Source organism: Eschrichtius robustus, chromosome 5 (genome assembly GCF_028021215.1).
Source record: "Eschrichtius robustus isolate mEscRob2 chromosome 5, mEscRob2.pri, whole genome shotgun sequence".
Taxonomy (NCBI): domain Eukaryota; kingdom Metazoa; phylum Chordata; class Mammalia; order Artiodactyla; family Eschrichtiidae; genus Eschrichtius; species Eschrichtius robustus.
Window position 1 is genome coordinate 74,446,385 of NC_090828.1, and position 26,265 is coordinate 74,472,649.

The 26,265-nt window shown below is 38.3% G+C and overlaps 1 protein-coding gene across 3 annotated transcripts in view; it reads left to right on the forward strand.

Annotated features, from left to right (window-relative positions):
• Nucleotides 1-1,865: 1,865 nt before the first annotated feature.
• CYTIP (cytohesin 1 interacting protein) overlaps nucleotides 1,866-26,265 on the forward strand; it is a 63,511-nt gene continuing 39,111 nt past the window's right edge. For 2 of the 3 annotated variants that reach the window (XM_068543975.1, XM_068543978.1), the window contains exons 1-2: nucleotides 1,866-1,955; nucleotides 3,461-3,562. Coding sequence is in view for 1 of the 3 variants with exons in the window: in XM_068543978.1 (XP_068400079.1) it covers nucleotides 3,560-3,562 (3 nt within the window). In the remaining 2 variants the exon portion in view is untranslated. Of the gene's footprint in view, nucleotides 1,956-2,587; nucleotides 2,637-3,460; nucleotides 3,563-26,265 lie in introns of all 3 variants that reach the window. The other variant, XM_068543976.1, reaches the window with a different exon arrangement.

Sequence of the window (26,265 nt, forward strand, 5' to 3'; positions counted from 1 at the left end):
TTATTATTATAATTGGAGTAGAGTATGGTCCTGGCTCATTTAAAGGGTAAAAAGCTGAATGACAATGGTGTTGATATTACTGTAGTAGCTTTTTAATAAAAAAATAATAGATTTTTTATTTCATTGATGTTATTCTCTTTATTAGCAGCTCTGCATAATAAAGGGTTTTTAAACATCCCATTCGTGCTTTCACTTGAAGAGTAAACCCAAATTTAATTGATCACCTTGCCAGCCTCAGTAAGTGCTATATTGATGTTTTGTAGGAAATTCTACTTCAACAACGATTTAGTGCTAGTTGCTGAACATATGAAGAAATATCTCTACATATGAGATATCCATGAGATATGCAGGCTTTAGTTACATACTTATATAAATAAATACGTGATAAGCTAGTGGTGTGGAAAATGGGGAAGAAATAACTAGAAGATATCACTGGATCTTAAAATTGAACAATTTTCCAGGTGGGCAGAGTGAATATATGCATGTGTTAGAGTGGGTGAAGAGCAGCCTTCAATAGAGAGGGTTCCAGGTAAGATATAGTGAAAATTATGAATATCTGTGCAAATAATGCGGAGATGAGGCGAGGTTGGACTGGTACTTTGGGGCCCAATGTAGAGGCTATTAAACTAATAAGATATAGAGTTTGAATTCCACTGGGTATGTGTGTAAACTAATACACTTGAGTGACGAATTAATATTATACCTCTGTGATATTCTGTTTAGTCAGAGAAGTGTTTATGAGGGAGGGAAGTTGGGTTTTAAGTAGTGTTATAATTCCCTCTGCCTTTCAAAATATGTGTAAGTTGCTGCATGAGGACTGCAACAACCTCTAAGTTGGGTTAGTGAGTGAGTCTCAGAACAGACTAGAATCCTTATCTTGCATCTTTAAAACACAACAGCTTAAATCCCTTTTGAATCCCCAGAAAGTCACACATTTTTAAAAAGCAGCCTCTTTGGTCCAGTTAGTCTTAGATAACCATATACCTTAAAATATCTAGAGTCCACTGCCTAAGGAGAAGTATTTACAAATGTCGTTAAGTCACTTTCTATGTCTGACCTGCTGTTTTGTCACATAAAATAAAAAAGAGATCAGAAAAAGACCCACGGATAAAGGCTCTCCACTTCACCAAATATGCTTGCTCATCTGCTTAATCATTTTTAAAAGTCAAATGATTTATATAAGCTGCTGGAATGATATTACCGATATTAACCTTTCTTGTCTGCCTATAGTAATTCCACAAACTTGCAAGAGACATGTTGCTCACCGTAAAGCTTTGTTTATGGCATCTTAAAAGAAAGCACTTTGAACTGATATTCCCTAATCCCTATCATCATAATGAGATTTACATGTAAGTTACAAAATTTTTCTTTTGTATGTTTGCTCAGCACTTAGCACATTATAGACATTCTGAAGGATGGAGCACATGCCATTAAACAATTTGGGCAAAAATAAAGTGTAAATAAGTGTGATAAGAAAAGTGTAGCCAGGTTCTTAGTGCCCTGATTGTGCAAACAAGAGGCCAGAGACTAGCATGAGAGCCTGGAGGAGCACAGATCTTGGCTGCCTTGCTTGTTTCTCTACCGCCAGTGCCCTGCACATAGTAGGTACTCATTAAATATCTGTGGTCTAATGAAACAATGAATAGACTCCCTTTCCTCAAGACCCTGCTTGCAGTGGTTACCTTAAGGGCATAATAAAGTAGTAATTGCTCCATGACTACTTGGTCTTATGAGTTAATGTTTGCAAAGCACTTTGAACTTCTTGGGAAAAAGAACGGTGTTTTTTTTGGCACCATTTCATGTTTGCAGTGGCACCCAAATTGTTCCTCCTCCTCTTCCTCCAGCTGCCCACGCTGTGCCCTCCCCCAGCTCTGTGCTGCACCAGGATCTCCCAGAAGGCAGCCACACCGCTCTCACTGCCTTCTCCCAGCTGTACCTCCAGCCCTGCAGGACAGGTAGGGACAGAGCAAATGCCAGAAAGATTTCTTTAAGACCTTGCAAGAGACTGTGGAAATATGGAATTTGGGTTGATTTTAATAACACTTAGAGCAATTGATGCATAGAGGGATGCAGATTCTTGGTCAGCCATGGAAGAAGCTATTGGGACAGGCAGGTTGATCTGTGAGGATACATCAAACTAGATCCTGAAGGGGAGATAGAGGGTGTCAGAGAGGCAACTGGGAGCATGTGCCAAAGCAGCTGGTTTCTAAAGTGTATATGATTTTAGACACACAATACAGAACCTTGGCTAGTAGCTGGCAGAAAATACTAGAGTTGTTTTTAGAAGGGACTCAATAAGACAAGATGTGTTTCTTTTACATGGGTAAAAATTTCAACTGTTATGATTACTTTCCCTATAATTTTTAAAAATATTTGGTGATGAAAAACAGAGATTCTATCTCACAATAGATAATCATAGGCTGCAATGTTTTCCAATGTGTTTATTGCTATAAAAATTGCCTTGATTTTTAGAAACTCAATAATTAAACAGTTCAAATGTGATCTGGGAAACAAAAGCTGCTTTCTATTAAGAATGGTTGTCCTTTATGAACAAATTCTAGAAGAAGAGTTTTTTTTTCTTTTTCAGGTTACAATATATGAACTTTCAACTGATCACACACAATGCATATCTCAAGGTAATTCAGGGAAAGCCGGTTACAGGTGCAGAATAATTAGAATGACTATCAGGGGCAGATCTTGCCTTAAAGGCAGGAACAGATCCTATTTTCCACAACTTTAAAATGACTTGTTTTCCAAACCAAATCATGATGTTTTCTCTGTGTGTGGAAAATTTTCCATGATGCATATTTATATGTTAGTTGCTGTATGCGTGCAAATTTGCTCTCTCTAGAAATTGTTTCTAGGGACTGGAAATGAACGTTATGTGGATAAAAGCTAACGTGGTTTTCTATTGAAAAGATAGACCGTGTAAATGATGCCTGCTTTGCTTTAAAGGGAAAACTCAGGTAAGCCTGGTTTAGTTGAACAGCATGAAGTCAACCAAAAGTCTCAAATTTTGTTCAGAATAAATTATGGAAGTTCCTTCCAATTAAATTGCAATCATTATTAATCTGAAAACAAAAGCAAGGGGAATAAAATTTGTAGTTAGTTTACAGTAAGTAGCATTTGAAACTCTGAAAGCTTAGCGTCCCCATAAAAGCCACATGTGAAACATTTAGATGGGAGTGACTCCAGATAAGAAACGGTTTCTTTCTCCACTTAATTCATTATAGAATGAAGAACCCTGATTTTCCATTTGTACAGGGCTCAAGGATCACATAGGCATTACTGAATTTTTGTTGTTTCTCTCTGTCTTTGTAACATATTTGATACTAAACAGTTTGTCCATGTCCTGGAATAAATAGATGGGAACCCCCTTCAGGAAAGATGAGGAGGTTAGCATGAGTTAGGGTGAGATCGAATTTCCTTTTCAGAATGTCAGTGTCTTGTTGCATTGCAGGGGCTGTAAATTCATCTACAGCAGACTAGAGGACACCTCATATGCTCTGGTGTGGAGACCAGGAGGGATCTCTGACTGAGATTTGCCAACTAAGCTTCTATGGTAAGTTTGACTTTGAAATATGCGGTTGATTCTCATTATGTTCTTGTCTTTGATATGGGGGAGGGGAGGAAGCAAACGAGTTTTAATGAAGTGTTTTATAATAAGATAAATAAAATATTGACGGAATTATTATTGGGAATTCCTTATTCAAGTGTTTAATGAGTAAGCTGGTTGGCTCTTTCTGGTTTATTTCCTAAATATTTTGGACTTCTTGATTTTACTAGGTCTCTCTTTTTTGTTGATATTCTCGTTACTGTGTCTCTGCTACTTTTTCTGATAGCATATGGTCAGCAGATTTGATGACAGGGATGTCTTCTATCAAGGCAAAGGTTGAATTTGTAATATTCAGATAACTTTTGGTAGTAGTTAGAAAGGTCCAATAAAAACTGGAGTGTGACGTTACTGCAAGAAGGGAAAAATAGAAGAGGCTGATTTAGAAAGTTGAAGGTTCTTATTAAGAGAAAAGAAAAGAGGGAATTGGTAAGAAGCCAAGTTTAAATTGGCTGAGTGCTAGAGCTCAAACACAATATTCTAATGATGAAGACAGGGTAAGGCAGCTAATGGAAATTTACCGTGTGTGTGTGTGTGTGTGTGTGTGTGTGTGTGTGTGTGTTGTGTGTGTAAGAGACAGGGAGAGAAGACTTGCTTATTTTCTTATCTACATCCACACTAGCCTTTCTGAGGACAGGGACTCTCTTCTTAGCTCTGTACAATCTGCAAAGAATGACAATTTAAAAACATATATTGATCACGAAAGGTATTTCTTTTTGTAGCTGCTACAAAAAAAGGTCCACAAACTAGTTGCTTTTATGTGCTTTCTGTGAGACAGGCCTGAATAAGGTAATCAGAGCTCAGGCAGAGGCAGCTGGAACTTAATCAAATAAGTTGCAGCCAAAAGGCGAGCTGTGAGCAGCAGATCACAGAGTATTCCCTCAAAGCCCCGTCAGGGTAGTCACGCTTCTGGGTTAGACCACCAGGGGTCAGGACATTGTCTCCAAGAAAGCTTTGTTAAAGGACACTTTTGGTGTCAAAGAAGAAAGACACAGGGCAGTGGATCTCAAACTTTTAAGAATGAAAAGTGTTCAAGGACTAGTTCCAGGTTGTCACGTCTAGTGATTCAGATTCAGGAAGTCATCAGTTGGGGTGGGACGGATATCCCTGGGAATCTTTACTTTGTAAAAGATGTAGGTGTTGGAGGACGTCACTTTTGAGAAAAAAGTGTCAGGTTTCTCTAGCTTGTTGATCTCATCACAGGACTGTTGGTTCAGAACCCACCAGCTACCTGGCTCTGAGAGGGACTGAGCAACTTGGATGAAGAGGTAATCAATGCCTGTGCCACGCAGACCAGGGTTTGAATCCCCTGTGGCTTTGCGCAAAGTGTTTTCCTTCTCTGAAATTCAGGTTCCTCCTTTTAGAAAGAGGAGAACCCTATTGTCTACCTCGTGGATTTAAAGAAATAATGCCAAAAAGCACTTAGCAGAGTGACTGGCACATAACAAAGCAATTAGTAAACGTTACTTCTTGTGGTGGGGAGAGAAGGAAATGTCAATAAGTCCTCTGAGGCCAGGAAAATGGTGTGCAGCAGACAGAGCAAGGCAGGACCAACCAGGAGGCTAGTTCTAAAGACATTAGATCCTAGATCGGAAGATGAATAAACATGAGCTTGGGAGACAGAATTTCTCACCATTACAAATGTTTCCCAAGAATGGTAATGAACAACCCAGATGGCACAGTTAATTGGAATTATAATTGATCCCCAAAAAGTATTTAAGTCAATAGTTTAATTGATTGTCCTCGGGAAAACCATTATAAGAACATCTAAAAGGGAACAGAGTGAGATGCATCAAATTCAGTGATTTGTTCATCTCTGCCGCCCACCCTACATAGAAGGATTAATGAATGAAGAGAAAAATGGTCAAAGGGACAAGGAAACAGGGACCGCAAATCAAATAGACTGTCATTAAATGAAATCCTTTTCTGGTAATTCAGTGGGATGTCGGTGGTACTGAACCGGCTGGCTTGCTTGCATGTGGCTGCTTCCAGGTACTCTCCCAAGATGACGCATGAAGAGTAGAGGAAATGGGACTGATTACCTTTCTTAAAAGACAAAGATGAAATTTATCAGCACTTGAATGTATGCTACGGCTGAACCAGCCAACAAGTTAATAGATGAGGGATATGGACCGGTGGGGGTGAGGTAGGATCAGACTGTCTGCAGGCAAATCATTTAGCTCTTTGGGCCTTACTTTCCTCTCTAAATGCCCTTCTAGGCCTGATACACTGTGATAAGGCAGAGATGGTGGGTCAAATCCCAACACTTTAAACATTTCATTTTGCATTTTTCACACCTGGAAAGTAGTCCCTAACTAGGGTACCTAAGTTATCACCAAATGCTAGCTATTCTGAGGAATTTTGTTTACCCTGAACTATGAAGTTTTTAGTGTTTTTTCCCCCATAAATCCAAATTTCAACTTAAATATGTTTTTACCAGTGCTGTTAGTTCTCTGGATAAATAACTATGATAATAGAGAGTAATGATAAATAGTGAAGAAAAAAATAACAGAAGCCACTAGGTTTTGAACACCTATCATCTGACAGTTATTATGCTCATCACATTTCATCTCTCATCCTTATTACTAACCTTGTGAAGTTGGCGTTATTGTGGCCATCTTCCATGAGAATTCTGAGAGGTCACAGACACAGCAAATAGCAGAGTCAGGATTTGAATCTAGTCTTTCTAATTCCAAAACCCATGTTTCTACTCCTTTAATATACCATAAATCTGCTGTACTGAGTGCATTCATAATAATCCTGTATAGTTTCTCCTTGATTCAGAGTCTCCTAATTTTTATTCAGAAAGACACAGACATAGAGAATGGACTTGAGGACACAGGGAGGGGGAAGGGTAAGCTGGGACGAAGTGAGAGAGTGGCATGGACTTATATACACTACCAAATGTAAAATAGATAGCTAGTGGGAAGCAGCCACATAGCACAGGGAGATCAGCTCGGTGCTTTGTGACCACCTAGAGGGGTGGGATAGGGAGGGTGGGAGGGAGACGCAAGAGGGAGGAGATATGGGGATGTATGTATATGTATAGCTGATTCACTTTGTTATAAAGCAGAAACTAACCAAAAAAAATCTGGAGACTTGGAAAAATTATATATGTATTTGAAATTAAAAAAAAAAAAAGAAATACAATGCAAGGTGTGTTAGTGTCCTACTCCTTCACTTCAGTTATGATCACTTTAGTGGAGCGTTTCTGTTCTTAACGGCAATATTATATTATTTTGTTTACTTTGAGTAAAGAGTTTACTGATGAGTCTGAACTTGCCTGAGGAGTCTGAACTTGAAGGAGATAGTGGCTCCAGTCATTAGTTATCCAACTTCTTTATCCCAATATTGGGGCCTTACAGGCCATATCTAGGGTAAGAGAAAGACTTGCCCTCAATAGCCTGTTACATTTGTGCACTCTTGGGGGCAAAAATTAATTGGTATAAAATATAAGACTTCTTATCTGTGAAAGACATTATCAAGAGAATGAAGAGACAAGATACAGACTGGGAGAAAATATTTATAAAAGACATATCTGGTAAAAGACTGTTATCCAAAATATACAAGGAACACTTAAAACTCAACAGTAAGAAAATGAACAATCTGATTAGTAAATGTGCAAAAGATCCGAAACAGACACCTCATCAAAGAAGGTATACAGATGGCAAATAAACATTTGTAAAGATGCCCAACATCATCTCATTAGGGAATTGCAAACCGAAACAACAGTGAGATACCACTACACACCTATTTGAATGGTGAGAATACAAAACACTGACAACAGTAAATGCTGGCCAGGATGTGGAGCAACAGGAGCTCTTAGTCATTGCTAATAGGAATACAAAATGATACAGTCACTCTGGAAGACAGTTTGACAGTTTCTTACAAAACTGAATATACTCTTACCATAGGATCCAATTGCACTCCTTGGTATTTACCCAAATGAGTTAAAAAATTGTATCCACATTATAACCTACACATGAATGTTTAAGCAGCTTTATTCATAATCACCAAAACTTGAAAGCAACCAAGATGTCCTTCAGTAGGTAAATAGATAAACTGTGGTATGTCCAGACAATGGAATATTATTCAGTACTAAATAAATGAGCTAGCTCTCAAGCTATGAAAAGACACAGAAGAATCTTAACTATATATTACTAAGTGAAAGAAAGCAATCTGAAAAGGCTACAAAATGTATGATTCCAAATTTCAACTATATGATATCCTGGAAAAGGCAAAACTATGGAGACATTAAAAAGATCAGTTGTTGCCAAGGACTGGGGGGACAGAGATGAACCAGTGGAGAACAAAGGATTTTAGAGCAGTGAAATTTGTCCGTGTGATATTACAATGGTGAGTACATGTCATTGTATACTTACCAAAACCCATAGAATGTACAACACCCAAAGTGAAGCCTAATGTGAACTCTGGACTTTGGGTGATAATGAGGTGTTAGTGTAGGTTCATCAGTGGTAACAAATACGCTGGTGTGGAATGTTGATGGTGGGGAGGCTGTGTGTGTATGAGGACAAGGGATACATGAGAACTCTCTGCACTTTCTGTTCCATTTTGCTGTGAACCTAACACTACTGTAAAAGATAGTCTACTTAAACATTAATTTATATTGAAATATTATTATAAACAGTCATAGGTAGCCAAAGTAGAGAAGTCTGCTTTCTAAATGGATAACAGATTTTCCACTTTTGTGTGGGACTGAGGGATGCTTTGTTTTATGACTCCTTCCCTTGGACAGTGAATGTCTAGCAAATGATAGATGCATTCACTCTTCTGCCTCCTCTGTATTTTATGGTCATCGATACTGATCCTGAAATGACTAGGCAGCAGCACAGGTGGGTGAGTAGAGACCCTTCTTCCTGGAAGCCTTCTCTTTGATAGCGCAGCTACTTTCAAGGCCACAGAAAACTGCACCACACTTACTGTTCTGAATGATGTAACTCTACAGTGACTCATTATTACCTAAAAAAACCAGCAGTCCCCCAAATTTGGGATTCTGTTTTCCTAGAACATTCATTTCTGTGTTCACAGTTTTAGTTGGTCTTTGAACCAGGTTAAAAGAAGCAGAGAAAGACAAAATTGAAGCTGGCAAATTTGACATGGTATAGCAGCTCTGAGAAATGTAGCCCCTTGGGCAAACTTCACATTTGCCTATTATGTTACTTTTTCACATTTAGCTATAGACACCCATTCTGTGCCTCAGTCTCTCAGACTACCTTCTATCAAAATAAGAGGTCGTGCCCAACTAATAAAGAGTTAATATTTGGAAATCTTCTAGCTAGGTGTTAAGAACATGTATTTCTTGGTGGTGGTATGATAGGTGATTTAAAATTATAGTTATGCATTTTCTGAAAAATGTTCTTATAATAGACATGCATTTTTTATTATCAGAAAAAATTAATCTACTTTCATTTGAAAATAAAGGTTATCTAAAAGAAAAACAGATAAAGGATGTATGACAATTTTGAAAGATGAGGGTTACAAGAAGGACTTGCACTGCTAACATAGAACAATGACAACAGTAATAGCCAATACTTCTGTGGCACTTTCTACGTGCCAAGCACTGTTCTAAGTTCTTTATTCTATTAATCAATTTACTCTTCATGACAGTCTCATGATGGAAGTAATATTGGTATGCCTATTTTACAGATAAGGAAACTGAGTCACGGAGAGGCCATAACTAGTCTATTGTTAGATAGCTAGTAAGGGGTAGAGTTGAAATCTGAGAACAAGCACCAGTACCAGCTAAAGATCAGAGCTATTAATGTAATAAAGATAAATAAGAGAGAATAACGAAACGCTTAATAGGATAAATGAAACACCATATATCAGTGAGAGAGGGGATGGGTAATTTAAAATGCTATTTTGGGGAAACTGATTATTTAGATTAAATAAATTCAGTTTCGCGAATCCCCCTAAAATAATTACCCATTTTATTCTAAATAGATTAAAAAGTTAAGTCTAAATAGCTAAACCAAAATAACTTGGAAAAAATATACTTTAATATTTATCTGATCTTTAGATGGAAAAGGATTTTCTAAACTTAAAAGCAATTAAGGAAATCACAGAGGAAAAGATTGATGGGTAAAATGAAAAAGTTTCTGAATGTTATAAACCAAATGAAAAGATAAACAACAACTAACACATTAAAGAAATTGCGGTTTTTCATACATATCTATAAGAAAATCACAAAAGAGGAAACAAATTGTTAACAAAATATGAAAAATACCTTCTTCTGTAATATAAGAAAGGCAAATTTTTCAGAAATTCAAATTAAAACAAAAATTAGGTAGCAGTTTTCACAGAGCACATTTTAGCAAATATTTTTAACTGATAATAATCAAGGTTATCAGGAGTTCTACAGGATGGATGGACGATTTCATGTTGAAGTTTTCTGACAATAATTTAGCAACATCCATCGAGAGCCTTAAAGACAGCCATATTTTTCAAACCAATATTTTTTCATATAAGAATTTGTCCTAAGAAAATGGTTATGTGGACAAAGATTTATGTTCACATTTTTATAACATCATTAATTTCTAATAGTGCAATATTAGAAACAATGTTTAATAAAATTGAATTTGTGGGTAATAAGTGGAAACTATGGTACAGCTATAGGATGGACCATCACACCACAATTAAAATCACGTTGTGAGTAGTTCTTAGTGAGAAAAGAAAACAGTTACTAGATAATGCTTTGTGTAATAAAAGAGGGTATATAATTATTTATACATAATTGTCTCATCTAGTTAAAATTAATAACAATAAGAAAAGGACTAGAAAGGTCATGATAAATGTCCATGATGATAATTGGTGACAGAAAGGATGTTTTTTTTTAATTTATTTTATTTTTATTTTTGGCTGTGTTGGGTCTTTGTTGCTCTGCGCGGGCTTTCTTTAGTTGCGGAGAGTGGGGGCTACTCTTCGTTGCGGTGCGCAGGCTTCTCATTGCGGTGGCTTCTCTTGTTGCGGAGCACAGGCTCTAGGTGCACGGGCTTCAGTAGTTGTGGCTCGCGGGCTCTAGAGCACAGGCCCACTAGTTGTGGCACAAGGGCTTAGTTGCTCTGCGGCATGTGGGATCTTCCCGGACCAGGGCTCGAACCCGTGTCCCCTGCATTGGCAGGCGGATTCTTAACCACTGAGCCACCAGGGAAGCCCCGGAAAGGATTTTTATAGTTTACAAACTGCCTAAAACAAACAGACATAATAATGAGGAAAATAATTTTAAGTAAGAAAAAAGAAATACAGGGTGCAATACAGAGACAAAGGATAAAAGGGCAGATCATTGAAAATGGTGAAAGGCACATGGATATTATCTCAAATCTGATATCCTGGCAGAGCTGGAATGGAGCATAGAGCAAATAAATATATTGGAAAAATTAATGTTTTTGGCCAGCTCCTTCAGAGTACCGGAGTCAATAGAACAACCGCAAGGACAGACCTCTGCTTCTCGCTCAACCACTGGGAAGCCAATCCATCCCCTGGGATATGTTGATGAAAGTGTTTTCTTAAAACAAACTAGTTTTCTGCCCAAACTCATGTTTTTACAGATGTCTTGTAGATTTTCAAATTTACCTCTAAAATGTCTGGTTAAGATGTTTTCAAAGAAATGAGTCTTGGAATTCAGTCTCTAGCATTTTCTCTATATTTTGTTTAAGTCCAGGAACATGCTTTCCAATTCATGCTATATTATAAATTTTGAGGAAGCAGCAGCAAACGTAGATGTAATTTGTCTATTAACTGTTGCTTTTATTTCTCTATAGTCTAAAAATACAGAAGTTTCCAACTTTTCCTACGCTCACATCAATTGGCCTCCTCTGTCTTGGAGGCATTTGAAGGTCTAAGTATATTCTTAAATGCTTTTCTCCCCTGAAGTTGGATGTGTTTATCTCTTGGCTGTAGGCTCTGCACCATGGCCAAGAGAATTTACTTCCCTGCATTTTCAGTTCTCAACTGGACCTCTTGGTTCTAATCAAACCCTTCCAGAGTCAGGCTCTTATGTGCTTGCTCTCAGCATATTGGATCCCTGATCCACACACTCAAGTTTATAAGTTCAGCTTCTGTCTCCTCAGATTACTCTGGGATCTCATCCTGTCCTCTCTTGCACTAACTAGCCTGCCCACCACCACCTAACCCCATATTCCAACAGTGAGTGACCATTTAGGTAGGCATGATAGAAAAGAATGTGGTTTTTTTTTTAATTCCTTTTTAAGAGGTATCAATGTTTCTTTGGTTAAAACATGAACATAATTATTTATGTCTAAAGAACTTGACTAGAAACAAAGTGTATTTAGAGTTGTGTTTTCCATTGAGTCATCGTTGAACTATATTATGTAGAGAGGAGAATTTTCTTTCCCCTCAGACTCAGTAAGATTCCACGGGGTTCTCCATCAACCCAGGATGTGACATTCTGGTTGTTGGATCTCCAAAGAGTGATGTCACCGAGTCCCAGGGCATTAATCATCAGAGCCTATGTAATGTTTTGCTGCTTTGCTCTGCTGAGCCAAGGAGATGATGCCTGTGATTTCATACTCCTCCACCCTCACTTTGTTTCATCTCCTATCTCCTCTTTCTCTCTGAAGGCAGTTTTGCCTGCCACCAAATACTGTACCCCAACTGCCAAATTTTTAAACGCAAGTGGTGGTGTGCCTATTTACAGGAATATCTCATCACTTGAGCCAGTTCATCTTTCAGTGGGTACACACCTACTGGTAGTTCAGCTATGATTTTGGCTGCTGCTTTGTAAATATAAAAGTCGCAAACAATTGTAAAATGCTAATCTAAAGTTTGAATGTCTATAGGTAGGCTCAGATGCCTCTAGAGTCACTAAGTCTCTTTAGAAGTGTGGAGCTGTATTAGCCTGCGGTTTTACTCCATATCACATAAGTCCCTCTCTTCCCTCTTGGAATTCTTGTTGCTATTAACCTCTGATGTAAACCCTTCCACCATTGCTTCCACCTCTAGCATTCAATCATTCTTTTAGCAAATATAGAGAGAGCACCTACCATTGCCTAATTACCTCATCTTCAAATAACATCACATTGGGTATTAGGGTTTCAATATATGAATTTGGAGGGGACACAAACATGCAGTCCATAACACAAGGCAAGCAAAGGGTCTTCTTGAGGCCAAGTGGGCCCCATTGGTGGAGAAACAATGTCAGACTCCAGAGTCAGCAATCAGTGGGGAGGCCTGAATACTCCATCCTGGGGCAGAGGTGTCATTAGGCATTAATTTTCTGTTTTGTTTTGTTTTATTTTTTGTTTTCGTTTGTACTGTTTACTGAGTGTTGGTTGTTATGGGCTTAGAGTTGATAATTCTTGGCCAGAAAAAATGATCTGAAGTATTGTAGTTGAAACCACCCTGGTTGGGGACAGGGAGACAGGTGCTTTGAGTATCAGATCAACGCAATTTACATCAGCAGTTCCTATGTAACCCTGCAAATATACTGATGCTTTGGTGCTGCTATAAAAGTTTTATTAGTAAAAAAAGCATTTTTATGAAAATAATTTTTTACTTATTGTAAGAATACATAAAATAAGAAAGAACACAAAAACAAATTTAAATTTTTACTCTCTGTGCTATGTGGATAGATAAGAAAGATTATAGAGATTCCTTACTTCAAGGGGATAAAGTTAGAGCAAGTGTCAAGTTGGTTCTAACCAGGTCACTGAAGAGGCACTTTCAGTGATGGAGGAAGAGGTATGGCCTGGGAAGCTACGAATAGAAGGTGTATTTAGCTATAGGCCATGGATTAATGGGGCTCTATTTCTTGTTTTGAAGTACTGTCAACCTCAATAGACTTCTCTTTTTTCCTTCAGCTTTACTGAGGTATAATTGACAAAGCTGTAAGATATTGAAATTGTAAAATGTGATGATTTGTTATATGTATAAATCATGAAAGGATTCTCCACATTGAGTTAATTAACATATCCATCACCTCACAAGTTTACCTTTTTTTTTTTTTTTTGTGAGAACATTTAAGTTCTACACTCTTGCAAATTTCAATTGTACAATACAGTGTTATCAGCTATAGTCTCAATGTTATACATTAGATCCTCAGACCTTATTCATCTTATACTGAGTAGCCTTCTTGTTGAAGCACCACTGGTGCTAAAGGCGTGAGATAAAAGGGTACTTAGAAGATATCAAAGGGAATCACTTCTACTTCTTTTTTCAGAATGTTGCCATAGACGGAGACATGAAATAGAAGGGGAAATTGCCTGGAAAAGGGCTGTGGCTGACTGTTGTATCCCATAAATCTTGTTTACATTTTTTTTTGTTCTTGGCTTGGACCAGCTTTCAGAAGTCCCAGCTAAGTGTTGTCACAAAATCTTTATAGGTAAATTTTTCCCCTTCAAGAACTTCACATAGAGCTAATTCGGGATGCTTCATGCCCCTATACAATTCTACCCAATGTATCAGCAAGAGTTTTGAGTATTCAATTTGTCCGGTCCACACTCCATATTCATTACAATTCACATACACACATTTGTTCATATGCACTACACAGTGATGGAATCAGCCAGATTTTGTTTGTTATTTAGCCAGTCTCATGGTTTATTTAATCTCATCCCTGTTTATATCAAAAGGGATTTAAATGGCTAAATTTTAGTAAAATGCAACCATTTGGCTCTTGACATTTAGCATGGTTTCTCTTTTCCTTGGAAAGTTTTACTTTTTTGGGGAGAGGGTTAATTCATTGTGAGTATAGAGAATTTTCTTGCAGTTGAGAATCTGGAATCATCTTTAACTTAAAGAAAGGAAAATGGAGATAAAAAAATTTTTCTGAAACGCCAGTAATTTGAATGAGGTAAAACACCTGGTTCATAAGAAAAAACATTAAGTCCAGCCATCTTTAAGGAGCTGTAATAATATTTTATCGGTTTCTAAGATACTTAGATAAGTTAAACCAAACAGGAAACAACAGAAGTCCTTGAGTCAGAGAGGAACTGCTCATTATTCATGTGACTTAGCAGGCAGAGCAATGATGCCACTACCCTGAAATCTACAAAACTTAAGACAACTCATTGTCGATTATGAAATGCCATGGTTATGCTCTCACACCATGTAATCTCATGGACAACTTCACCTCCTCCATTTCCTTTAGACAACTCCAGCCCTTCAGAACTAGATCACATTTTCACAAACTTTTTAGAACATGGGACACTCTGGGGAGGAAGAAGATGACTTACAACACTCCATCTTTTGGGTGACCTACTCTATACTATGTATTGATAATTTGAATGGGAAAACTATATATGAGAACAAATGGAAAGATTGGTGTTCCTTTGCCATAGTTGAGATAATAACTGGTTTCTCAAAATACAGGGAGAAGCTAAACGTTAGATGCAAAATTACTGTAAACACCTAGTCTCCTTGGCCTCCTATGGAAGGCAGTCATCTGTAATATACAGACAGCTTGTCACACTCAATGAAAACCATGAAGGGGAAGAAGAATGGGGAAGTGGGGTGGAAAGTTTTAATTTAGTGGTCTTTTAACATGTTGGAAAATGTAAGTCAATGTGGCATTTGCAGAAGTTCTAACATTGTTATCAAAGTCATCTTATATTCTCTCTTGTAATGGCACCTAAGAATGCTGGTTCCTTTTTATCCTTTAATCTAAGGAGGAGAGAGAATGTCTTTCTTCCTAAAGCCACTGTCTGATTCTGCCACTTGTGACCCTGTGTCCACATGCCGAGCCAGTGCTCAGCCACTCAGGATATCTTATTTTCATTAATATTTATTGAGTGCTTGCTACTGTGTCAGGTACTTCTACAGCACTTTAATTTTCACAAAAACCATATGAGGTTGGTACTGTTTTTATACAGATGTGAAAACTGGGACACAGAGAGAAAATGCAGTGATTCCCAGCAGCTTGGTTGCCTCCTGTCCTCATGGGGTCCCTAGTACAGTCCTCATGGGGTACCAGCAGCACTTGTTTAGCTCTTTTCCTCTTTATTTCATCTTTATTTTACAAATTAAACTGTTTTTGAAGCTACAAAAGTAAGTGCATGTATAAGGTAAGGACTAAAACATACAAAGAGATAGGGAAACAAAAAGAAGACTTCCATCCCTTACACCCAAGGGCTACTCCATAGAGGTAACTATTATTAATTTTTTATGTATTTCAAAATTGTCTATGCATAAATCAAGATATACACACATATGCCTACATATTCATTTTAGTTTTTGGATCCCTTAAGGTACTTGTGTCATACCTTGACATATTATAGTTATTTGTGAACATATTTATTTCCCTGAATTGACTGTAAGCTCTCTGAGGTCATGCTATGTGTGCTGTCCTGGTTATGTATTGTTAAGTAACAAATAATCCCAAGATTTAGTGGCTTAAACTAAAGACAACATTTATTTTGCTCACAGATCTGCCATTTGGGCAGGGCTCACTGGGAAAATCTCACCTTTGCTGCACTCAGCATCAGCTGGGGTGGCTCAGAGGCTGGGGGCTACAATTACCTGAAGTCTCAATTGTTCACGTGTGTGGTGTTTGATGCTGGCTGTCAGTGAGACCTCAGATGAGGTGGCGGCTGGGACACCTACACATGGTTTTTCCATGTAGCTGCTTGGCTTCCTCGAGTGTGGTGGTTGGGTTCCAAGCATCCCAAGAGAACTATGCAGAAGCTGTATTTTCTTTTATAACTTACCCTTGGATGCCACATAACATCATTGTTGCAGTAGCCATGGGCTTACCCAGATTCAAGGGGAAAGAATGTATACCCTGCCTCTCAAAAGTCACATTGTTAAGTAGATTGTGTGGGATAAGCTATATGGGTGAGGCCATCTTTGGAAAATACAACTTGTTACAAGTATCTTTTTATTTTAGATCCATCGCTCTATTGTCCAGACGTTTATGTCCTATATATGTATACAGTAGGTGCTCAATTAATGTCTAGGAGATAGAATTGTTGAATCCAGATTGGGAGGAGGCAGCTCTTTGCACTGCTCTGGGCTAACAAGGGAGGGGAGGTGGTGGCTCATGCTTGCGAATATGCTGTCCATTATCTCAAAAGGGTAGAAGATCTCACAAGGGACAATTGCTAGGGGTTACTAGGAAAGGTGCTTATGAAATGATTCCCTTGGGATAGCTAGTAGATGCCTTTGAGCTGTCTTCTTTGTCCAGGAGGTTTCTGAGAAGTGCCATTTTGATTGTGAAGGGGAAAGAGGGGCCAGTGCTAGGCTCAGTTTCATGTGAACAGATGCACTGAAACTGTGCATCCTCTAGGAACCACGGTCAGCGCGTAAAGCCCTGCCCCTTTCTAGTGAAGCTCACCTGCACTGCTCAAAAGTTTTGCATGTTTGGCAGTGGTTAAATTAGTATGAAGGTGAAACTCTGGGTAGGAAAGATGAGAGCCAAGTGTGAAGGCTGTGTCTTATTTAGTCTTAGCCTTGGGGGGGATAAATATTATAGGTGACTATCAGAGCACTGACAGTATCTATGTTGGCCTTCTGGTACTGAAACTAGTCTGTAACACCAGCTGAGGTCTGGTTTTGAAAAACACGTTTCTTGACCAAGCCAAGCAAAGTAAGCTGTGCAAAAGAGAGAGGTGGAGATAGGATGGATGCCCTTGTTCACAGAATTTGTTTCAGAACCCATTCTTGTTACATGTTATTTTGTCTTTGTTTCTCCGTCATCTCCTCTGAACTACCCTTCATCTTCTCACACTTGGTTTCCTCACTCAGCTCTCAACCTCCCCTGCTCACTGGAAATTGACATATTAGTTCTCTCTTGGTGTCGTTTGAACTGACACCTAGCTCAGACCAACTTGGCCCCTAGGAATAATCTCTGACCCCCACCACATGCACACGTACAACTGTAACGCACATACTTGTGGTCTTCCCTGAGAGGAGTCTTAACTGGGGCATGCAAGCTCCAAGGGCTCTGCTCTTCTTCCCATTTTGGCTTCGATAGAGTTGGAACAAGCAGTCATTAAGGTTCAGTGATGATGCAAGGGCTTAGAACCAGAGATACAATGGAAAAAAAGCTTGTTGTACTCACAATTAAGTGTATTTGGAAAACTATCAGACAGACAAGGTCAACGTCTTTGGCTAAATACGTCTGGCTACCTGTAGAAGCTTTCTGTCATGTTACCTACTGACATCTCCACCCAAGTGGATATCCTGAGTATTGCTTGACTCCATCCTCCCTTTAATTTAGTGCTAAGAGGGGAGGTCAGGTGGTGGCTTATGCTTTATTATTATTTTTAACATTTAAACTACTTTAAACCATTGCTTTTGAAAAGGTCATTAAAGGCCAACCTCCAGCTGCCTACCTATCACTGACCAAGTCCTTCCCCTATTGATAAAATTCTTTGGTAGAGCATAACCTCTTGGTAACCACTGGGGGTTGCCTGATATAGGAAGAGAAAGCAACTGAAACATGAATTTCACGACAGCCTCTTGATACTCAAGTCAGATTCTCTGATTGGACATTGGTCTAAAGGGATGGTCAGACAAAATTATCTAGTCGAGTTCAAGGTGTACATTTAGTGTGGCTTTCAGAATTACTGTTTTTGGAAAGCTACAGAATCTTGACACTTGTTGAGTTGCCATTGAAAATGGCTTCTGTAGTGTGGGCTAAAGAGAGAATTAGATTTCCCAGTGTGATTTTAATTTTTGGACGTCAGAGGTTGAGCACAGTTTGCTGGATCTTGACTGGAGTGGTGGCAGTGAAATTCAGATCAAAAGATGGAGCAAAATCATTAGGCTCCTCGTCATCACTGCCCATCATCCTTCCTGTTCCCCAGGATGGTTCAGTCATCATCTCCCTCTATTGCTCCTCATATCCAGGAGGCACAAAGTCCTATTGCTTATTCCTCTCCAGTGCTTCTGGCTTCTACTCTTTCCCGTTTTCCCCCACTGGCACTGATCTAGTTCAAGCCTTTATTGTCTGTTTCTAAGATTATGGCATTAACTGAACTGGTCTTTAGCTTTCTCCCTTCAATCCTCTTATAACCCAATGCCAAGTCAATTTTCCTAAAATTCCTATTTAGTTAACTTATGCCTCTCCTCCAAAAATGAGTGATTCCCTTCGGCGTTCCCTGGTGGTCCAGTGGTTAGGACTCGGCGCTTTCATTGCTGTGGCCCCGGGTTCAATCCCTGGTTGGAGAACTAAGATCCCACAAGCCACGTGGAGAGGCCAAAAAAAAAAGTGATTCCCCTTTGATATTTTTTTAAAATTTTTATTTGAGTATAGTTGATTTATAATGTTGTGTTAGTTTCCGGTGCACAACAAAGTGAATCAGTCATACATATACATATATCTACTCTTTTTTAGATTCTTTTCCCATATAGGCCATTACAGAGTATTGAGTAGAGTTCCCTGTGCTCTACAGTAGGTCCTTATTAGTTATCTATTTTATATATAGTAGTGTGTATATGTCAATCCCAATTTCCCAATTTATCCCTCCCCCTGCCCCCTTATCCCCTGGTAACCATAAGTTTGTTTTCTACATCTGTAACTCTATTTCTTCCCCTTTGATTGTTGAATCAAGTTCAAATTATTTGGTATAATAGACAAGGGGCCTTACCCATCCAGCCCTAATAAAGTGCATGGTAGTTATCCCTTACTAAGCATCCCACAGTCCTGAAACACCAGTCTCATTACCAATCTCTGATCAGTTCTCTCTCTGTGTTTTCTCTTAATGGCTCTCCTTAATAAGCTCATTCACATGGGAAATGTTGATTCTTTCCTGGCCACCACATCTAACTATTGGAATTATACTGATTCTTTAAATTTCTCTTTGTCCTTCAATGGCAACTCCTATGCCACCTCAAGAAGAAATTACTCTTTCTCTTCTGTCTTCTTGACGTGCTTTGTATCATTTTCTGTCTTGTAAGCTATGGAAGTGGGCATGTTGATTTCTTACCAGACTGTAGGCTCATGCAGGGCTGAGATGAGGTTTTAATAACTTCAGCATTGCTTTCCCTTAGCTTAGAGCCAGGTAGGTAGTAGACCTTTGCTAAAATTTGTTGTTTTGAATCGAATTTTCACAGATTCTCTCTGGGTAAAAGTTACATCTAATTCAGACCATTAACTCCAGTTTTTCTGTATGTAAAGAGTGTAAAGCAAGGGGTATGTAAAGAAATTGTATGATTGGTTTTGGTGTCTAATTACCATGATTATATTTTCTAAACCAAAAATTTTAAATGTGATTTATTAAAGGATATCAAAGAGATATACTTGCCCAAGGACAATAGGGTTGTTTCCTCAAAAATTGGATGTACAGTGGTTATTCTTATGTGTTAAAGCTTATCAACTCTAACAACTCTCGTAGACAGTAACTCCAATTATAAGCAATGCCAGTGGTTGTTTACCCAATATGCTGACATGGGGAGTCTTTAAATACTTTGCTATATATGCCTTATGCCTTTGTTTTCTTCATCTGTTTTTAGAGGTGAGCTCTGTCATGTGGTAGGTTTATGAGAAGAGAGAACCTCTAACGTGTCTTTCCATCTTCAACTATACTAACAAGAGCCAACTGATGTGTAGGCTAGTATGAGAATTAGGGTCACAGAAAATTGCATGTTAAAGTCTTAAAACTGCTATTTTTAAAGAAAAGCTCTTTCTTGTGATTTTTTGTTTCAAATCTTTTTTCTGTTATATTAAATGTTATAATGTTCAGAATTGATTCTCTTTGCACCTCAACAATATTTAGTTATCCTGTTTTCAGTTTTGAAGTGTGTCATTTTTCCACCATACCTTCAGGTAATACATACATATATATTTTGGTAATGTTATTCATAATGGATCTGATTTTCAGTCCCCACTACATATTCAACTATTTCTTTTTGGCACAGAGCTTCCTTTGAGGCCAGTCAGAGCTTTGTTCATAGATGAAATGTGTGGCAGGATGGGGGACATTTCCCAACTTCCTTTCTCTCCGACTCTTTCATCATGTGTAACAATGTTTTCCATTCTTCTGTAGATAAGAATCTTTTTGTGAATTTTCTATATTTAACACCAACACCAAGTGCTGTTAAGCAACATCAGCAGTTCTCACCACACCCACTCAGATTAAAAGTGAGTTAAAGACAATTAGGTTAGTCTGGCAGGAAATGTGACCCCATAAACTGATAAGTTTTGATAGTATCTTTCAGTCCTTGTAGATGCAAACAGCGTGTTCTCTTCTGCAAATGCTAGGAGACAGACTAAGGCAATTTCCTTTTTACCTCCTGATTTTGTTTATTTTTTTGTTGTTGTTTTATGGTGTTTTGTTTTTGTTTTTAGAGAATAGGATATATTTTCTTTTTTCCACATTCTTGGTCATTTGCTTGATTTCTTAGGGTTAGATGGGTGCTTGATGATACTCACTTCTTCCACGCTCAGTTCTGTTTTTTTTTTGGCCGTGCCACACAGCATGCAGAATCTTAATTTCCCGACCAGGGACTGAACCTGGGCCACGGCAGTGAAAGCACCGAATCCTAACCACTGGACCACGAGGGAAGTCCCACATGCTCAGTTCTTATATGTAGTCACTGGGTTTCATCCAACCCTCTTCCCCAGATGTCTTGCCTAACTTTGTAGAACTTACGAAAAAGACACTTCACAAATTCCCTTGACAATACATGCTAATGTCAAATGGTCTTCTTTTCTGGAAAGTACCACCTCAAGTAATCATCTGAAGAGTAATGACCAGGTTGTTCTTACTGGGATATCTGAGGACGTCAGTCATGTCCTCTTTTAGATAATCAAAAGACTGATATCAAGTCATTTATCTATCATGCTTTATCCAAACCCTGTCATTAAGGTCTTAGCTTCTTCCTGATTTCTTCTCTGAATCACCTCCCAGATATCCACAACCTATGAAAGACTAAAATTGGGGTTTTCTTTATTCTAAAGTTATTTTCCATATTGAAGTTTCTTCTACATGAAATAAACTCAGTGAAGGAAGTTTGCTTTTTCACCAACTAGTTCAGCTCCAACTCTTCTGGTTAAGAACCTCAAGGACCAGGAAGATATACTCCTGTGACAACTTTTAATAAAAGGTCATTCTGAGTCCTTCAACTTAGTGTCTTCATATACATGGGATGGAACACTTGAGGACAGACAATATATCTTTTCTAAATATTCAGTTATAAATTTTTTGGTAAACTGATCTAAAGGACCATCCCACCACCTCCTGCCCAGAGTAATTCTCTTTTGGAATTAACTTATTTCTTCTAACTTATTTAGAATAAGTTTCTATGTGTTCCTGGGCAAACTGAATACCCTGTTTCTACCTAAGTTTCTTTGTCTATAAGTGAAGCAGAGGAACGGGATTATGCCAAGGATGTTTCATACTCCAATCATACTTGTTGATTTTGAGATTGTAGGTGAACTTCATTGTGGATAGAAAGGTGATGTGAAGGGACAGTTGGACAAAAAGACATGAATTTTGAAGTTAAAAAAGAGTTTGGGAGTCAAATAGGATCGTCTTTGTCCTGCTGAGAAAGTCTTCACCATAACTCAGGAAGAGTCTTCAACCTTCTCTTCCCCCTGCTGATTTTCTTTCTTCTTCTCCTTTTTTTCTCTCCTCCTTCCCCTATGCTTTTCTTTCTTCTTCTTTCTTCCCATTTTATTCTTCCAGAGGAAAAAAGGCATACTTTTTCTAGGCAGCACACTTAGGATGTTTTCGCAATGACTACCCCAAATTCTTATTCTTACGTACACTGATATTGAACAAAAAGTCTGTGACAATGTCCACATGTATTTTAAAAACTTTATTATGTGTATATTAAATTAACTTTGCATCTCCTTAGCTTTCCACCTGAGACAGAAAGGGCTCAGTGGATAGAATATTTATTAGAGAGTGAGATTCCTTATATCCATGATATTTTTCCTTCCCATGAAAAAAGGTCATGCTAATTCAGGGTGCATATTTTAGTACAATGGATTTTTTTGCTTTAACATATTAATTTTATTTTCTAATGAAATTCCAGTTACCATGATTGAATCTGTATTCTATCTCCTTTTCTTTCTACCTTAAATAATCAAGGACAAAAAAAAGTCTTAGATTTATTTAATTTAGAAGAATAAGTAAAAAGAAAAGCAGTTTCATTTAGAGTTGTTTTATCTTGGACTTTTTTCCAGGTTTTTTTTTTTTTTTTTTTGCTTTCCTATAATTATGTTTTAGTATTGAGAGTTATTTTTTGTCAGAGTATATTTCTAGCAATTTAGTATAATGTTGTAAATCAGTAAGAGTCTTTAAAAAATTTGTCCTGCCAAGACTGTGAAATACATTCCTACATATTCATTTTTGAATTGATGGATGGATGACAGGCAGTAGGCAGCAGGATTGAGTACTAAACGATTCTTGTGTCAGGCTTCAGAAATCTTAGCAATCTGATCTGTAGCACATGAAAAAGAGTAGGAAAAGAGCAAAAACAGAAATATGTATGAGAATTTGGTCTAAAGTCAGAAAATAGCAGCAAAGAATTATTTTTACTAGGAGGAATAGAAAGATAGTAAGTGTAGAGAGCTGGAACTTTTGATACCATTACAACAAAATGAACTGATTATTTTGTATTTTATTGAAAAATTACTTGTGCCATGTTGAAATTTTACAGATTAGTTGAAAGACCATAAAAATGATTGAGAATTCGGATTTATGAAGAAAGGTGAGAAAACGGCAAAGTGGGTTCTAATGATGATCTTCCAGTAAAAGGTAGTGTGGTTTGGCAGGAAGAGCATTGCTCTTTGAGGTAGGAGACCTTTGCCTTGTTCTACAGCTGCTCCCAATGACCCAAGTCGGTTTACCTCTTTGCATCGAATTGTCCATATTAGTCAATGAGGGCATTGGTTAATTTTTAAGGTCTCTCCAGCTCAAACTTTATAATGGCTTCTCATCTACCAGATATGTGGAACAAGAAGAAATGTACAGAGTGTATGGTGTTAACCTTGGTAAGAAAAATAATACTGCACTTTTAAAGCTAGGGATGAAACGTTCATAGAATTGGGGGAAATTTTATTTAATCTATGATGTTGGCATTTGGGTTCAATGTTTATCTTCTTTCCTTCCCTTTGTAAAGCCCATTGTGTCTTGCTTATTCTTAGCAGTTCAAATACCAGCTGTAAAAAAGAAAAAAAAGAATGTAAATAGAAAAATTAATGCCAAGTACAATTTCTTCTGGGGAGTCTACTTGTTTCCTCCCAGCCTGCCCTACTTTTTTTCAAACCTGGTTTGCATGCCAGTTTTGTGTGTCTCTTTGCAAACTGTGTTAGAGTTTCAGCAAAAAAAAAAAAAAAGTGGGGCTAAAAAAGGAAATAAAAAGAAAGGCAATCACAAAATTAAATAAAACTAACAGACTTTCAGTACTTAAAAGCAAAATAGCAGAACTGCATTCCTCTCCACACCTAAAACCTTCACAAGCCCATGGAATCGAGTAAATAACTAACTACTTCTTCCTTGGAGAATGACAAAGAGGGGTTCAGGGTTTGTTGAGCAAGGACTAGACAATCTTCAAAGTCCCATGCAGTCTAAAGTTTCCATGACATGATTCCTGCCTCTAGGGAAATCGCATTCCAAAAGTGGAGGAAAGGGGAAGTCACACTAGGGCAAGGCGGTTCACTTGAAAATGACAAAGGCTGTTTTACTTCCTAGTGTGTCCCTACCCAACCCCCCTACCCAGCATTGCGGATAAGTATACTCTTTTTCCTGGAGAGTTCACTAATTTAGGGGGTTTTTGTTCCAGTTGCTTGAAAGAGTGAGCCATGTTTCAAAAGCCAAACCATTAAGCAAAGGATAGCAAACAGCAAGCAACGGGTCCAGTGGAGAGTGACAAATCAATATTGCTATGCACTTGTGAACTCTTTACTATTTAAGGGAACTTCTACCCTTTGAAAAAATAAAGTCATCGGTTAGCAGTAATTGGAAAACGAATCAGTTAATCGTAGTGAACACCATTGCTCATGTTATCCCTGCATTTTATTTTATCTTTTTAAAGGTTCCTGGCTAATTCTTTTTAATTTAAAAAAAAAAATTTATTTATTTTATTTTTATTTTTGGCTGCATTGGGTCTTCATTGCTGCTCGCGGGCTTCCTCTAGTTGTGGCGAGCGGGGGCTACTCTTTGTTGCGGTGCTTGGGCTTCTCATTGTCGTGGCTTCTCTTGTTGCAGAGCACGGGCTCTAGGCGCGTGGGCTTCAGTAGTTGTGGCACGTGGGCTCAGTAGTTGTGGCTTGCCAGCTCTAGAGCGCAGGCTCAGTAGTCGTGGCACACGGGCTTAGTTGCTCCACGGCATGTGGGATCATCCTGGACCAGGGCTCAAACCTGTGTCCCCTGCATTGGCAGGCAGATTCCTAACCACTGCACCACGAAGGAAGTCCCTATCCCTGCATTTTAGAAAGAATATTTCAAAAACATCTATTTTGAAAAACCTACTTTAAAAGCTAGTTAGTAAATTGACTCTCAAAGCCAGGGAAAGATGGGAGTCAGTAGCCTGGCAAAAAAACACCTTACAACCCTTGGTTCTGGGAGTGAAATCTTGGGTCTGTTTTCTGGAGTCAAGAGGGAAGGAAACATTCCCTACTTGGTTCTGTATCGGTATGTAATGTGTACAGAATTTTTGCCAGGTGTGTAAGACAAAATATGTGACATAAACACACTTGGCCCTTATGATAGGTATTATTTAGGGAGATGAAATGCAGCAGCATGAGAAAGACTAGGAAATGTTAACAATCTTCTTACCAGGGAGGGGAAGTGCATCTTATACACGTATGGTGGAGTTGAATATCACATCATGGATAGGAGTGACAGATCGATACAATCTGGCTTTTCCTTCATTCAGTTTTTTAGCTTGTAGCTGGAAGCCAGGGTTATATTTTCCTCTCTTTGTTCCTCCCTCCAAGCAGTTGCTATGCTTTCCTTCCGTTGCTCAGCCATGTTCACTGTGTTTCTTTGAGGTCCTACTGAGAATTTTAAACAGTCCTGGCCAGTAATTACTGTCTCTCTCCAGATGCATCTCTTACACAGACTTCATTTTTATTCCTCTCCAGTCTTATGGAGAAGGGCGGTGCTGAAATTCTCTGTGTTACAGAGCTTATCTGCTGAAGTCATACCACTAGCGAGAAAGACATAAAGTGCTTCCTTTTCTCTTCCTGCAAAATGGCATTATTTTTCCTTGCTTCTCTCTTTCCTGTAAAATGGTGATGATAGATTTTTCCTGACACCGCTAATGCAAAATACAGGTATTCTGTAGATTATTTACACCCTGGTTTCCCCCCTCTCTGACTCTGAAACTAACGTTTTATAATTTCCACTTTGCACTTGTTCTACTTGGTCTAAAAAACACAAATTGGTCGGGACAGTGGCTATTTCACCTTTTAGTGCATTCTAAACATGTCTGGTGTGTACCTCTACCACGCTTCTGAGTGTCCCACTGAGTGAGCGTGCGAAATAGCTTGAAATAAAATTCTTAATTTCAGTAATTTTTATTCGGTCTGACTCCCTCCGTGTCATCTCAGAAACCGCCATGTGACATCTAATCAACGAAATTACCTGTTCCAAAAATCTTACTTATTTGACATACGTTAATCCAATTTTTACTAAACCAAGATGTTCAAGTCTGTGAGGGTCACAAATAGATATAAATTGGGGTTCCTGTCCTAATAGGAGAATGGCCATGCAAGTAAATAAC